This window comes from Ranitomeya imitator, chromosome 3, assembly GCF_032444005.1.
Source record: "Ranitomeya imitator isolate aRanImi1 chromosome 3, aRanImi1.pri, whole genome shotgun sequence".
Taxonomy (NCBI): domain Eukaryota; kingdom Metazoa; phylum Chordata; class Amphibia; order Anura; family Dendrobatidae; genus Ranitomeya; species Ranitomeya imitator.
The window spans coordinates 173108314-173125784 of NC_091284.1; the positions used below are offsets into that span (position 1 = coordinate 173108314).

General features: G+C 44.8%; 1 protein-coding gene across 3 annotated transcripts in view; it reads right to left on the reverse strand.

Annotated features, from left to right (window-relative positions):
• Positions 1-17471, reverse strand: part of LOC138673050 (uncharacterized) — a 996796-nt gene that overhangs the window by 140432 nt on the left and 838893 nt on the right. For all 3 annotated transcript variants that reach the window (XM_069761611.1, XM_069761612.1, XM_069761610.1), the window contains one exon: positions 9087-9134. In XM_069761611.1, the coding sequence (XP_069617712.1) occupies positions 9087-9134 (48 nt within the window). The remainder of the gene's footprint in view (positions 1-9086; positions 9135-17471) is intronic.

Here is a 17471-nt window from a genome sequence, read left to right on the forward strand (position 1 = left end):
ATGGTTACTATGCAGAAGCATCGCTGACCCCCGATCATGTGACAGGGTGGGCGATGTGCTCATTTCCGGCCTGATGGCCAGAAGCGCCAGTTAAATGCCGCTGTCTGCGTTTGACAGCGGCATTTAACTAGTTAATAGCGGCGGGTGAATCGCAATTTCACCCGCCGCTATTGCGGGCATATGTCAGTTGTTCAAAACAGCTGACATGTCCCGGCTTTGATGCGGGCTCAACGCCGGAGCCCATTACAAAGTGGGGGGTTCTGACCTTGGACGTACTAACCCGTCCGAGGTAAGAAAGGGGTTAAAGATGTTTTGGGGTTGTTTTGTTGCCTCTGGCACTGGGTGCCTTTGGAGCGCCCCCCGTAGGGCAGTGAGGTACTCGGTACCGGGTCCTTCGGTTCTCAAGGGGGATGTCACGGTGGCTGACCCGGTCCGTGGCCTTCGGGAGGTCCGGTGTAAAAGGGAAAGGTCTTTTAAGGGGAAATGTTCATGACGCCACCTGTGGTATTCGGTCAAGGTGACCGATGCTGCTTAGGGGTCCGCTGGGGTGATGTTATGGCAGCTAGGTGGTATACCTTCCCATAGGTGAAGTATGTCCCCAGGGCTTCCCAGAGTGTAGATGGTGGATGGTGTGAGGTGCAGTGAAGAACGAAGACACAAGGTTGCAGTCTCTTTTACTGAAGGCTTCAGCATCCACAGTCCAGAGCACCAGATCACAGGGCAGGCAGAGTCCGGCAGGTTTGGAGGCAAACCCAGAGTCCCCTTATCCAGGTGGAAATCAGTAGCCTTCCTCTAGCGCCTGGGTGTTGTAGTACCTTATTGCTGAGCCTTTCATAAGGTCCTCACAACTGTTGGTAATGTTCTAGATGTTGTGTCTCTCTCTGTCCCCAGATGGATAGGAACAAACCCGTATGACTGATGGCCTGAGGCTTTTTACAGGGACTCTAGTACGCCCCAGCCCCCATAAGTTGCCACCATGACTCCTGGGTATAGGGCGGATCAGTAACTTGGAATTAGCTGTCCTGCCGGTCTCTGGAGCAAGGCATAAAGGACTCTTGCTCCCTCGCTGTTCCAGCTACCGGATCCTGCGCCTCTGAAGGAAGCAGCCTGTACAGGGCAGAACTCCTTCTGGTTTCCTCTCCTTTTGCTATGACTTCTTGTCACTCTCTACAATACAGTTCTCTGTTTGTGTCTCTTTCTTAGGATGCTGCCGCACGTGGGGCAGGCGCAGCTCCGTGGCCTTCTGTCTAGGCCTCTGACAGGATCCCACCCCTATATCAACACAGAAGAACAGCGCTCCACTGGGTGTAATGGTCCAAAGAGGAATCTTTATTTAGCCATAAAGCATAAGCAACGTTTCGACCATATGCTGGTCTTTTTCATGCTTGAAAAAGACCAGCATATGGTCGAAACGTTGCTTATGCTTTATGGCTAAATAAAGATTCCTCTTTGGACCATTACACCCAGTGGAGCGCTGTTCTTCTGTGCTGATATTGACATTTTACCCAGGAGGGTTCCATGGATATGGAACGAGCGCCCTGATGAGTGAGTGCTGTCAGTCACCTGTATATTTCACTTGTTGGATAGGATCCCACCCCTGTCAGGGACCAACTACCTAAGCGGAGCTCAGATAGCAGCTAACTGGGTGAAGCCCAGCCAGCGTCTGCCTAACTTCCTATCCAGACCACCAGTTTTACCTAATTGTGAAGAGTGCCCTAATAAATAGGAGCATAACTCCCCCTGGTGGACTGGAGTGTGAAATGTGCTGTGTGCTGGTGTTACCTGGTAGTGAGATCTCCTTCATTGCCTCCAAATGTAACATCACTCCCCCCTAGAGGAGAATGATATTACTGCAATGACCAGGACCCTGGGGCGCTGCACTTTGTGTGCAAGGCCACATGAAATATGAAGATTACCAAAGGATATTGGATGGCAATGTCGCGCACATTGTCAGAAAGCTGGGTTTGCGTCCTATGTCATGGGTCTTCCAGCAAGACAATAATCCCAAACATACTTCAAGAAGCACCCAGAAATGGATGGAAACAAAGCCCTGGAGAGTTCTGAAGTGGCCAGAAATAAGTTCGGATCTAAATCCCATTGAAAACCTGTGGAGAACTTAACACTGCTGCTGGGAGAAGGCACACTTCAAATATGAGAGACCTGGAGCAGTTTGCAAAGGAAGAGTGATCAAAAATTACAGTTGCGCAGTGTAGAAAGCTTGTTGAAGGTTATAGGAAGCGATTGTTATTTATTCAAAAGGGTGTGCGCAACCAAGCTGAGTGTACCAACAATTTTGTTCAATAAACACAAAGAAAATAAACATGTATATAACAAAACATGTGTAACTGCAATTATTTTCTGAGAGAAATATTAAATTTTTCGGAACAATTTCAAGGATGCCAACACTTTTGGCCATGAGTGTATACCAATGACCTGAGTACATAAATTGATAAAAAAAATAACCTTTATTGAAATATATTAAAAAATGTATATTTACATTTGCACAGTACCAAGTGCAGGTCTATCTACCAACATAACAGTTTTATGTTGCCATTCTAATTAGGATATGGTCTATAGGAGGTAAAGTTTCCTTCTCTATCTTCAAACCTAATCAATCCTCATTAATATTTTATTTATAATATTTAGTTGCCAGATGTTAATAATAAATATCTAATATATGCAAAGTACCACCTCATATTATCATAGGGGATCACACCAGTGTTTGATCAATCTTCCTAGCATGCTGATACATATAAGCTGCCATTCATTAAACACTGTTAGGCTACATGCACACGTATTCTGGTCCACTGGGGAATTTTCCGCAGTGGATTTGATAAATCCGCAGTGCAAAACCGCTGCGGATTTATCGTGGATTTACCGCGGTTTTTCTTTGTTTTTTCTGCAGATTTCACTGCGGTTTTACAACTGCGGATTTCTATTGGAGCAGCTATAAAACCGCTGCGGAATCCGCAGAAAGTGACATGCTGCACAATGTAAACCGCTGCGTTTCCGCGCATTTTTTCCCGCAGCATGTGCACAGCGTTTTTTGTTTCCTATAGGTTTACATTGAACTGTAAACTCATGGGAAACTGCTGCGGACCCGCAGCTGCGGAAGCGCTGCGGATCCGCAGCGTTTTCCGCAGCGTGTGCACATACCCTTACAATGTAAAGAGAGAAAAATCCAGCTTCACGAAAATCCAAAAACTCTTCTTTATTGGTATGAATAGAAAACACTTCAGTCGTGAATTAAAATGCCATGGTAGAAGATAAAACAACTGGTTTCAGGTAATGAAATTCTTAATCATGAATATACAGTAAGTGTTGAGCGTTTTTTATTCACACCAATAAATAAGAATTTTTGTTTTTTCATTAAGCTGGATTTTTCTTTCTTTGCAATTATTCACGTCCAAGACACAGAATCTTCTTTTGCTCCGGATCTTCAAATAGTGCATGTGGGTAAGCTGAACTCTATCGTTCTCTGTTACAATGTGCTTTCTTGTGTCGTTATCTAATTATATGTTTGAACAAGTTTCACCCATCCTCTACTCTGCCTGGATGTCTAAAGGTACCGTCACACTAAGCGACGCTGCAGCGATACCGACAACGATCCGGATCGCTGCAGCATCGCTGTTTGGTCGCTGGAGAGCTGTGACACAGACAGCTCTCCAGCGACCAACGATGCCGGTAACCAGGGTAAACATCAGGTTACTAAGCGCAGGGCCGCGCTTAGTAACCCGATGTTTACCCTGGTTACCATCGTTAAAGTAAAAAAAACAACCACTACATACTTACCTACCGCTGTCTGTCCCCGGCGCTGTGCTCTGCTCTGGCTGTGAGCGCCGGTCAGCCGGAAAGCAGAGCGGTGACGTCACCGCTCTGCTTTCCGGCCGCTGTGCTCACAGCCAGAGCAGAGAAGCACAGCGCCGGGGACAGACAGCGGTAGGTAAGTATGTAGTGGTTGTTTTTTTTACTTTAACGATGGTAACCAGGGTAAACATCGGGTTACTAAGCGCGGCCCTGCGCTTAGTAACCCGATGTTTACCCTGGTTACCAGCGAAGACATCGCTGAATCAGCGTCACACACGCCGATTCAGCGATGTCAGCGGGAGATCCAGCGACGAAACAAAGTTCTGGACTTTCTTCCCCGACCAGCGACATCACAGCAGGGGCCTGATCGCTGCTGCCTGTCACACTGGACGATATCGCTAGCCAGGACGCTGCAACGTCACGGATCGCTAGCGATATCGTCTAGTGTGACGGTACCTTAACCATTGCTGGGAACTAAGGTGTGTCAATATGAGGTCAATTGCATAAACAGGATAAACTAACTGTATTGATCCCCTAATATGCAGGGTGGGCCATTTATATGTATACACCTAAATAAAATGGGAATGGTTGGTGATATCAACTTCCTGTTTGTGGCACATTAGTATATGGTGTGGTGGTGCACCATCTTGGGTGTCAGGTCCGAGCATTCCTTCATGAACAGTTTCCTGGAAAGTAGATTGGTTGTCGTGGGCCAGTTGAATGGCCACCAAGGTCTCCCGATCTAATCCCCTTGGATTTTTATCTTTGGGGTCATCTAAAGGCAATTGTCTATGCTGTGAAAATACGAGATGTGCAGCATCTGAAACAACGGATACTGAAAGCCTGTGCTAGCATTTCTTCTGCGGTATTGCTATCAGTGTGTCAAGAGTGGGAGAAGAGGGTTCCATTGACAATTCAACACAATGGGCAGCACTTTGAACACATTTTATAAGTGGTCATAAACTTGTAAATAACTCAGGAAAGAATAAAGTTACGTTAAAACCAAGCACACCATTGTTTTTTTTGTGAAATTCTCAATAAGTTTGATGAGTCAGATGACCCTCTTCCCATTGAAAAAATAAAGTTGGATCCAAAATGGCCGCCATGGTCACCACCCATCTTGAAAAGGTTTCCCCCTCCCACATACTAATGTGCCACAAACGGGAAGTTGATATCACCAATAATTCCCATTTTAGTTAGATGTATCCATATAAATGGCCCACCCTGTATAACTGATGCTTTATCATATTCCGCGTCAACTATGTCAAATGCATTGTGTAATCCTATAGAGCAGAAAGATATGACATGGTTGATTCACCTCTCAGCTAATAGCAGCTGCGGCTGAGCCTACGATGACATGCATAAATGTGACTGTTCATGGCCGAATTTGATTGGTCTGATGCAACAGACCCTCTGAGTGGCGTAACAGTGGGCGCGTCACTTCAAGATGGACAATTGTTGATAAATGCTTGCCGTTAAAGGCGCCGTGTGTGGCTCATATTGTGACCACCAGAATAGATCTCATGGACTCTGGTGCCAATAAACAATAATAAGAATGTAGTCTCCTGATATGCAGACACAGTACAGGATGGGTGAAATATGTTGAAACAATCAGTGGAATACCAATTGCTTATTAAAATCATACACAGATGGTCATCCACCCGATTCTGCTGAGTTTCTCCTTTTGGATTTGTCAATGGGGCATGATCTCTAAATCCGCACTTCCTTTCTAAATAGACAGACAATTTATCATGTTAAAATAAAATTCTTCATCTTCAAATGCTATACCTTAGTACGTGCTCTATTATTACAATTAAAAGTATGGAGGAGTATACAAATAAAAGTATATATGCGCCAAATTTAGTTAACAGAGACAAATTAACTCACTGATGGCAATAAGAGAGTTTAAGTAAGTTCTGACATCTTTTTCTAACAAAGAGCCATAATGCCAGATGGGCATGAGAGAGGTCCACTACCTGGAGCACCGGGTAGGTGGGAAGACCATAATGCCGGAACCTGGGAAAGTGGATTCGATCGTGTCCTGGCCCACCTCCAGGACCAAGAAACAGGTGATGTCCTTCCTGGGCACTGCAGGGTACTATTGGTGCTTCGTACAGAACTATAGTTGCCTGGCAAAACCCTTGACAGACCTCACCAGGAAGAAGCTACCTCACATCGTCAACTGGACCGACGGCTGTGAGGGTGCCTTCCAGGCGTTGAAAACAGCACTGTGCAATGCCCCTGTGTTGAAAGCAGTCAACAGTAGTCTACCGTTCTTGGTGCAAACTGATGACAGCGAGTTTGGCCTCGGTGCTGTGCTCAGCCAGGTTGACTCGGAGGACCAAAAGCACCCCGTGTTGTACCTGAACTGGAAACTTCTGCCGAGGGAAGTGGCCTACTCCACCGTCAAGAAGGAGTGCCTGGCCATAGTCTAGGCCCTGCAACGCTTGGAGCCCTACTTGTACAGCCACACCTTCACTGTGTTGACCGACCACAACCCTCTGCGCTGGCTACAGGCCATGTGTGGAACCAACGGAAGGTTGTTACGCTGGAGCCTTGCCCTCTAGCAGTATGACTTTACCATCAAACACAAAATGGGCAGGTAGCATGGCAATGCGGATGGGTTGTCCCACCAGGGTGAACCTGCTGAGGTGGTGGAGTACCGAGAGGTCCTGCTTCCATAGCGCGCACCAGAAGGGGGAGGTGTGACGATAACGGAAAAATGAAGAATAGTTTTCCTTATTAATTTACATGCCTTTCTAGAACCTTCTGCACTTCCTAGCTTCTTCACACACAGCTTGTAACTTGAGCCTCCACTGTGAAAGGCTCTAACCCCCCTCCTCCTCCTTCAAGCTAGGAATATTAATTAGCCACGCAAGTATCTTTTGTCTTCAAACCCATGTGCTTGCTGAAAAGGGGGGAGATATTGACTAAGCTATAACGCGCCACCCATGTATGATAGAAATATGCCAGAAACATATTCAGAACATGCGTTAATAGAGCTTCACTTACAACTACTGTCGCTTAACATTGGCTCAAACTGAACCTGAGAAATGGATTTCTCCTGAACAGTGTGGAACAGATAGCCCGAGTCTAGACTCTTTGAATAGCTAATTTCAAGATGAATGATGTGTGTCTTGTGATTTTGCTAGGTTCTCTGAGCCCATTTAGGACTGTTAGAAGTTTCTTACCAAAATGTGCACCCTGGCAGCTAGGGGAGGGTGCAGGTAAACCAGCCTCTTTAGTGATGTCACAAACCTGCAAGTATAAGTCACTGCACTCAGCCCAGCCTTCATTTTTGCCTGGGACTTCACTACAGAAAGACTCCCTGATGAACTGGGACATCTGGCTCTGCCCACCAGCATCGTTAGCTGAAATGATCTAAGCAGAATGTGAGATTTATCTTATTTAATCCCTTTTTTTATAATTGCTGTACATACTTTAAATTGTCTCATATTGTAAAATCTTTATATACCTTTTATAAACACTGCCTAATCTTTTTGGAGTAAACTATAAAACTACTAGTTTGTCTTCTCCATGTTCTATGCAAATTTTGCACGTGCCTGAAGTAATTACACTACTAATTTGGGTTGGCTAGAACCCCTCTGTGAAAAATCTGAGCTGATGGCAGCGAAGTGTGTTCTGTGCTAGGTGGATACCGCTGGCAGCAATGGAACAGGGTTTTATAAGCTATTGTCTGGCTGCGGTCTGAGCATTTCTAATTCTCTTGCTGCAGCGTGCCTGCTAGCCAGTCCACAGTGAAGCGGCACATCCAGCGACTAATTATCCTAGGTGTAGTTCCCTGACTGACCTGAGGGTAAGGGGGGCACCAGAGAGCTGCAAGTTCCAAAGCGGAACTGAAAAGCGGGATATACATAAATCCCTGCAGTTCGTGATATACTGTAGCAGCAGTGGGATAACTAAAATAAGCCCCTGCGGTAAATTGATAGGTCAATAGCCTTGTTAGTGTTTTCATCACATTGTAGCAGTGGTGGGATAACTAAGATAAGCCTCCTGCACGTGATAGCTGTGTGCTGGTCAAAGGTCACCTGTGATCCGTGACATATTGGCATATCGGTTGCAGTATACTGTTATTCTGCTTATAAACATGAGTCGTTCTAAGAGGCAACCCTGGCAAATAGTCGTCACTACCCTGAGGGTCACTTAAAATTTTCCAGTAAAAACAGTGCCCTTTTCACCAGATGACTTATGTACCTGCGGAGCTGGAGTTAACACATGAATCCTAAATAAATGTTTTGAAATGTTTTCATTGCCATAAATGAAATTTCTTTGATAACAAGAACCCTTTAGCATGTAAAGTCCCAAAGTATTTCACACTGAATCTGGCTTAAGGTACCTTCACACTCAGCGACGCTGCAGCGATACCGACAATGATGTCGATCGCTGCAGCGTCGCTGTTTGGTCGCTGGAGAGCTGTCACACAGACAGCTCTCCAGCGACCAACGATCCCGACGTCCCCGGGTAACCAGTGTAAACATCGGGTTACTAAGCGCAGTGCCGTGCTTAGTAACCCGATGTTTACCCTGGTTACCAGCGTAAAAGTAAAAAAAAACAAACACTACATACTTACCTACCGCTGTCTGTCCCCGGCGCTCTGCTTCTCTGCACTCCTCCTGCACTGGCTGTGAGCACAGCTGCTGGAAAGCAGAGCGGTGACGTCACCGCTCTGCTTTCCGGCTGACCGACGCTCACAGCCAGTGCAGGAGGAGTGCAGAGAAGCAGAGCGCCGGGGACAGACACCGGTAGGTAAGTATGTAGTGTTTGTTTTTTTTACTTTTACGCTGGTAACCAGGGTAAACACCGGGTTACTAAGCGCGGCCCTGCGCTTAGTAACCTGATGTTTACCCTGGTTACCAGTGAAGACATCGCTGGATCGGTGTCACACACGCCGATCCAGCGATGTCTGCAGGGAGTCCAGCGACGAAAAAGTTCTGGACTTTCCTCAGCGACCAACGATCTCCCAGCAGGGGCCTGATCGTTGGTCGCTGTCACACAGAACGATTTCCTTAACGATATCGTTGCTCCGTCACAAACAGCAACGATATCGTTAATGATATCGTTATGTGTGAAGGTACCTTTAGATAGCAAATCGTGTTCCCTGTGAGTAGACAATGCAAGCTGTCAAAGCCAGCAAAGCTCAGTGCAAGCAGTGCTGTAATAATAATCCAGACACAGCTGTCAGGCCGTCCGATGCGGAATGTATTCAGAATACAGACAAACTATCATCAAGTAATTACTAGAAAGAAAAAAAAAGAAACCTTGCTTCGTTCTCTTCCAGGATCATATGTTCCAGACCAAGTGATGACCTAGGGGGAAAAAAGTAAAGTTTAGAATATCCGAAAAAAAACATTTTGTAAAGGGTTATCCAACTCTTAATTTAAAGTAAAACAAGTACAAATGTTTTAAAACGGCAACATTGATAACAATCCCTTTTCCTTTCATATGGCCTGGATGTTCGCATCTGGCGGGTTCGGCTGAACAGTTTCAAAAATTTTGGGTTCTAGTACAAGAACAGTACCCGGATCCGAACCTGAAACCCATTCACTTGAATGGGGGGGCCCGAACATCCAGTGTTTGTAACGCTGTCATGTGCATGACAGCGCAGCAAACACTGCTTTTGCAATCATCCCCGCAGGTCAGAGAGCCGCGGTTCCCATGCTGTCAAAAGACATTGTGAGCGCTCAGCTGTGATCGGAGGTATTAAGTTACCTCTGGTCACTGGTGTCAGCCGATGGGACTACAGCTCCCATTATCTGACACCTGCTGCCGCTATTAACAACGAGACCAGGATCGGCTGATAGGAGTATTCATTAGCCGACTCCTGCATTGGAAATAAATATTTTTTTTTAAAACGGCATAGATTCCCCTGTATTTTTGATAACCAGCCAGGAAAAACTCACAGCTGGGGGCTGCAACCCTTAGATGTCAGCTTCAACAAGGCTGGATATCAAGAATAGAGGGGTCCCCACACAGTTTTTTTCAAATTATTGAAATAAATAATTTTAAAAAATGGCATGGGGTCCCCCCATTTTGACAACCAGCCTTGCTAAAGCAGACAGCTGGTATTCTCAGGCTGGTAAAGGGCCATGGATATTAGCCACCCCCAGGCTAAAAATAGCAACCCGCAGCTGCCCAGAAAAGGCACATCTATTAGATGCGCCAATTCTGGCGCTTTGCCCGGCTCTTCCCACTTGCCCTGTAGTGGTGGCAAGTGAGGTTAATATTTGTGGGGTTGTCACCTTTGTATTGTCACGTTACATGAAGCCCATGGATTTCTAATGGAGAGGCGTCTATGAGACACCTATCCTTTACTAATCCTATAAATATATGATAAATAAGACACAGCAAGAATAAACTCCTTTATTTGAAATAAGACTAAACAGTTCTACTTTTTTATTTAAAAATAACAAATACAGTTAAACTCACCAAACACCTATTCCACCGAAGCCCTCGTTCTCCTGTATAAAACAAAAATAAAAAACAACATCCCCCCACCTGTCCGTCGTTCTGTCCCATGCCATAATCCATGTCTAAGGAATAATTAGCTTTCAACCTTGACGGTGCGAAGATGCGACCGTCCAGCCTGAGAACCACTGGTGAATGAGCTGCTGGGAGTGCAGCGTCAGTGACCGGTGGTGAAGTCATCGAGGGTCATCAGAGAGTTTACCTCACGGTGCTAGCGGGCATCTCACCGAGGTCACGGCAGTTCAGCCCTCCTGGGAATGCAGCCTCAGTGACCGGAGGTACCTTCAATTATGTCACCGCCGGTCACTGAGGCTGCACTTGCAGCTGTGCAGTCACAAGTGGTTCTCAGTCTGGACAGTCGCATCTTGGCACCATCCAGGTTGAAAATTAATTATTCCCTAGCCATGGATTATGGCATGGGGCAGAACGATCGATAGATGAGGGATATTATTGTTTTTTTTATTTTTGTTTTACTACAGGAAAACGAGGGCTTCGGTGGAATAGGTGCTTGGTGAGAAAAACTGTGTTTGTTATTTTTAACTAAAAAAGTAAAACTGTGTTTAGTCTTATTTCTAATAAAGGACTTTATTCTTACTGTGTCTTTATTTACCATATATCTATAGCAGGGGTGGCAAATTTTTTTTTTTTTGCCAAGGGCCATTGGGATATTTATACTATCCTTCGGGGGCCGCAGAAACTCCGCCCCCAAAGTACATCCTGACTCTGGCACTGATTTCAGGTGCAGTCTTTCATAGCATTACCTTCAGTGTTCAGTAGTGAACACTGCATGTGTGTGCTAACAGAGCAAGAAGAAATTAATGAGCTGGTTGTAATCAAAATACAGCTCTCTGCCCGAGAATGTGGCCCTTGAGAATCTGCTCGGGGACTTGATGGAAGGTAATCAAGGGCCGTAAATGGCCTTGGGACCGGAGGTTCCCCACCCCTGATCTATAGGATTAGTAATGGATAGGCGTCTCATAGATGTCTCTCCATTAGTAATCCATGGGATTGATGTCACCTGATAATACAAACCCCACAAATATTAACCCCACTAGCCACTACTACAGGGCAAACGGAAATAGCAGGGCAAAGAGCCAGAATTGGCGCATCTAACAGATGTGCCTTTTCTGGGCAGATGCGCGGGTGCTATTTTTAGGCTGGGGGGGGAAGCAATATCCATGGCACCTTACCAGTCTGAGAATACCAGCCCCCATTTGTCTGCTTTAGCAAGGCTGGTTGTCAAAAATTTATTTAAAAAAAAAAAAACAGTGTGGGGACCCCTCTATTCTTGATACCCAACCTTGTTGAAGCTAACAGCTGAGGGTTGCAGCCCCCAGCCATGAGTTTTACTTGGCTGGTTATCAAAAATACAGGGAAACCCAAGCTGAGTTTTTTTTTTTATTATTTACTAGCTGAAGAGCCCGGCGTTGCCTGGGCATAGTAAATATCTGTGGTTAGTTATAGCACCTCACTTCTCTTATTTTCCCATCACGCCTCTCATTTTCCCCCTCACATCTCTCATTTTCTCCCTTACACCTCTCATTTTCCCCCTCACTCCTCTCATTCCCCCCAACACTTGTCATTTCGACCTCACATCTGTCATTTTCCGATCCCCCACTATTTTCCCTCACGCCTCTCATTTTGCACTCACACATTTTCATTTTCACCTCACATCTCTCATTTTCCCCTCAGTATATACATGTTTGTCATCTCCCTTATATATAGTTTACACCTGTATGTCATCTCCTGTATATAGTATATACCTGTATGTCATCTCCCCTGTAAATAGTATATACCTGCTGTATATCATCTCCTCCTGTATATTGTATATACCTGTGTCATCTCCTCCTGTATATACTATATACCTGTATGTCATCTCCTATATATAAGTATATACCTGCATGTCATCTCCTGTATATAGTATATACCTGTGTGTCATCTCCCCTGTATATAGTATATACCTGCTGTATGTCATCTCCTCCTCTATATACCTATGTGTCATCTCTTTTATATAGTATATACCTGTGTCATCTCCTCCTGTATATAGTATATATGTGTGTCATCTCCTCCTGTATATAGTATATACGTGTGTCATCTCCTCCTGTATATAGTGTATACATGTAAGTAATCTCCTCCTGTATATAGTAAATACATGTGTGTCATCTCCTCCTGTATATAGTATGTACCTGTATGTCATCTCTTCCTGTATATAGTATATACCTGTGTGTCATCTCCTCTTGTATATAGTATATACCTGTGTCATCCGCTCCTGTATATAGTATATATCTGTGCGTCATCTCCTCCTGTATATAGTATATATCTGTGTGTCATCTCCTCCTGTATATAGTATATACCTGTGTGTCATCTCCCCTGTATATAGTATATACAGTTAGGGCCAGAAATATTTGGACAGTGACACAATTTTCGCGAGTTGGGCTCTGCATGCCACCACATTGGATTTGAAATGAAACCTCTACAACAGAATTCAAGTGCAGATTGTAACGTTTAATTTGAAGGGTTGAACAAAAATATCTGATAGAAAATGTAGGAATTGTACACATTTCTTTACAAACACTCCACATTTTAGGAAGTCAAAAGTAATTGGACAAATAAACATAACCCAAACAAAATATTTTTATTTTCAATATTTTGTTGCAAATCCTTTGGAGGCAATCACTGCCTTAAGTCTGCTTCTTAATGCTTTGCCAGGCCTTTTGCAGCCGTAGCCTTCAGGTCTTGCTTGTTTGTGGGTCTTTCCGTCTTAAGTCTGGATTTGAGCAAGTGAAATGCATGCTCAATTGGGTTTAGATCTGGAGATTGACTTGGCCATTGCAGAATGTTCCACTTTTTGGCACTCATGAACTCCTGGGTAGCTTTGGCTGTATGCTTGGGGTCATTGTCCATCTGTACTATGAAGCGCCGTCCAATCAACTTTGCAGCATTTGGCTGAATCTGGGCTGAAAGTAAATCCCGGTACACTTCAGAATTCATCCGGCTACTCTTGTCTGCTCTTATGTCATCAATAAACACAAGTGACCCAGTGCCATTGAAAGCCATGCAAGCCCATGCCATCACGTTGCCTCCACCATGTTTTACAGAGGATGTGGTGTGCCTTGGATCATGTGCCGTTCCCTTTCTTCTCCAAACTTTTTTCTTCCCATCATTCTGGTACAGGTTGATCTTTGTCTCATCTGTCCATAGAATACTTTTCCAGAACTGAGCTGGCTTCTTGAGGTGTTTTTCTGCAAATTTAACTCTGGCCTGTCTATTTTTGGTATTGATGAATGGTTTGCATCTAGATGTGAACCCTTTGTATTTACTGTCATGGAGTCTTCTCTTTACTGTTGACTTAGAGACAGATACACCTACTTCACTGAGAGTGTTCTGGACTTCAGTTGATGTTGTGAACGGGTTCTTCTTCACCAAATTAAGTATGCGGCGATCATCCACCACTGTTGTCATCCGTGGACGCCCAGGCCTTTTTGAGTTCCCAAGCTCACCAGTCAATTCCTTTTTTCTCAGAATGTACCCAACTGTTGATTTTGCTACTCCAAGCATGTCTGCTATCTCTCTGATGGATTTTTTCTTTTTTTTCAGCCTCAGGATGTTCTGCTTCACCTCAATTGAGAGTTCCTTTGACCGCATGTTGTCTGCTCACAGCAACAGCTTCCAAATGCAAAACCACACACCTGGAATCCACCCCTGACCTTTTAACTACTTCATTGATTACAGGTTAACGAGGGAGACGCCTTCAGAGTTAATTGCAGCCCTTAGAGTCCATTGTCCAATTACTTTTGGTTCCTTGAAAAAGAGGACGCTATGCATTACAGAGCTATGATTCCTAAACCCTTTCTCCGATTTGGATGTGGAAACTATCATATTGCAGCTGGGAGTGTGCACTTTCAGCCCATATTATATAAATAATTGTATTTCTGAACATGTTTTTGTAAACAGCTAAAATAACAAAACTTGTGTCACTGTCCAAATATTTCTGGCCCTAACTGTATGTGTGTGTGTCATCTCCTCCTGTATATAGTATATATCTGTGTGTCAACTCCCCTGTATATAGTATATACCTGTGTGTCATCTCCCCTGTATATAGTATGTACCTGTATGTCATCTCCCCTATATATAGTATATACCAGTGTGTCATCTCCTCCTGTATATAGTATATACCTGTATGTCATCTCCTCCTGTATATAGTATATACCTGTGTGTCATCTCCTCCTGTATATAGTATATACCTGTGTGTCATCTCCCCTGTATATAGTATATACCTGTGTGTCATCTCTCCTGTATATAGTATATACCTGTGTGTCATCTCCCCTGTACATAGTATGTACCTGTATGTCATATCCCCTGTATATAGTATATACCAGTGTGTCATCTCCTCCCGTATATAGTATATATCTGTATGTCATCTCCTCCTGTATATAGTATATACCTGTGTGTCATCTCCTCCTCTATATAGTATATACCTGTATGTCATCTCCTCCTGTATATAGTATATACCTGTGTGTCATCTCTCCTGTATTAGACCGTGTTCACATGCTATTTGGTCAGTATTTTTACCTCAGTATTTGTAAGCTAAATTGGCAGCCTGATAAATCTCAGCCAACAGGAAGCCCTCCCCCCTGGCAGTATATATTAGCTCACACATACACATAATAGACAGGTCATGTAACTGACAGCTGCCGTATTTCCTATATGGTACATTTGTTGCTCTTGTAGTTTGTCTGCTTATTAATCAGATTTTTATTTTTGAAGGATAATACCAGACTTGTGTGTGTTTTAGGGCGAGTTTCATGTGTCAAGTTGTGTGTGTTGAGTTGCATGTAGTGACTTTTGTGAGATGAGTTTTGTGTGGCGACATGCGTGTAGCAACTTTTTGTGTGTCGAGTTGCATGTGCCAGGTTAGTGTAGCAATTTACGTGCAGCAAGTTTTGTGCATGGCGAGTTTTGCGCGTGGCGAGTTTTATCTGTGGTGCGTTTTGAGTATGTGCAAGTTTTGTGTGAGGCAACTTTTGCATGTGTTGCAACTTTTGTGCATGTGGCAATTTTTCCGGGTGGCGAGTTTTCCATGAGGTGAGTTTTGCACGTGTGGCGAGTTTTGCGTGAGCCTAGTTTTGCATGTGGTGAGTTTTGCACGTGGCGAGTTTTGTGTTTTGACTTTTATGTGGTGAGGTTGGTGTATGTGTGGTGAAATGTGTGCTGAGGTGGTATATGTGTTCAAGCACGTGGTAGTGTGTGGCGCAATTTGTGTGTGTGTTCATATCCCCGTGTGTGGTGAGTATCCCATGTCGGGGCCCCACCTTAGCAACTGTACGATATATACTCTTTGGCGCCATCGCTCTCACTCTTTAAGTCCCCCTTGTTCACATCTGGCAGCTGTCAATTTGCCTCCAACAGTTTTCCTTTCACTTTTTCTCCATTATGTAGATGTTACCTGTTATGGCAGGCAATCAGGCAACACAGCGTGCAGTAATCAGCGCACATACAGAGATCTGGCAATAACCAAAAACAATAGGACGAGCTCTGAGACGTGGAATCTCTGTAGACTGCAGTACCTGATCTATCCTCACACAACTATAAGCAGCAGTGGATTGCGCCTATCACTACCTATGCAACTCGGCACTGCCTGAGGAGCTGACTAGCCTGAAGATAGAAATACAAGCCTGACTTACCTCAGAGAAATACCCCAAAGGAATAGGCAGCCCCCCACATATAATGACTGTTAGCAAGATGAAAAGACAAACGTAGGAATGAAATAGATTCAGCAAAGTGAGGCCCGATATTCTAGACAGAGCGAGGATAGCAAAGAGAACTATGCAGTCTACAAAAAACCCTAAAACGAAAACCACACAAAGGGGCAAAAAGACCCACCGTGCCGAACTAACAGCACGGCGGTGCACCCCTTTGCTTCTCAGAGCTTCCAGCAAAAGTTAATAGCAAGCTGGACAGAAAAAACAGAAAACAAACTAGAAGCACTTATCTAGCAGAGCAGCAAGCCCAAGGAAAGATGCAGTAGCTCAGATCCAACACTGGAACATTGACAAGGAGCAAGGAAGACAGACTCAGGTGGAGCTAAATAGCAAGGCAGCCAACGAGCTCACCAAAACACCTGAGGGAGGAAGCCCAGAGACTGCAATACCACTTGTGACCACAGAAGTGAACTCAGCCACAGAATTCACAACAGTACCCCCCCCTTGAGGAGGGGTCACCGAACCCTCACCAGAACCCCCAGGCCGACCAGGATGAGCCACATGAAAGGCACGAACAAGATCTGGGGCATGGACATCAGAGGCAAAAACCCAGGAATTATCTTCCTGAGCATAACCCTTCCATTTGACCAGATACTGGAGTTTCCGTCTAGAGACACGAGAATCCAAAATCTTCTCCACAATATACTCCAATTCCCCCTCTACCAAAACAGGGGCAGGAGGCTCCACAGATGGAACCATAGGTGCCACGTATCTCCTCAACAACGACCTATGGAATACATTATGTATGGAAAAGGAGTCTGGGAGGGTCAGACGAAAAGACACCGGATTGAGAATCTCAGAAATCCTATACGGACCAATAAAACGAGGTTTAAATTTAGGAGAGGAAACCTTCATAGGAATATGACGAGAAGATAACCAAACCAGATCCCCAACACGAAGTCGGGGTCCCACACGGCGTCTGCGATTAGCGAAAAGCTGAGCCTTCTCCTGGGACAAGGTCAAATTGTCCACTACCTGAGTCCAGATCTGCTGCAACCTGTCCACCACAGAATCCACACCAGGACAGTCCGAAGACTCAACCTGTCCTGAAGAGAAACGAGGATAGAACCCAGAATTGCAGAAAAATGGAGAGACCAAGGTAGCCGAGCTGGCCCGATTATTAAGGGCGAACTCAGCCAACGGCAAAAATGACACCCAATCATCCTGGTCAGCGGAAACAAAACATCTCAGATATGTTTCCAAGGTCTGATTGGTTCGTTCGGTCTGGCCATTAGTCTGAGGATGGAAGGCCGAGGAGAAAGATAGGTCAATGCCCATCCTACCACAAAAGGCTCGCCAGAACCTCGAGACAAACTGGGAACCTCTGTCAGAAACAATATTCTCAGGAATGCCATGTAAACGAACCACATGCTGGAAGAACAAAGGCACCAAATCAGAGGAGGAAGGCAATTTAAC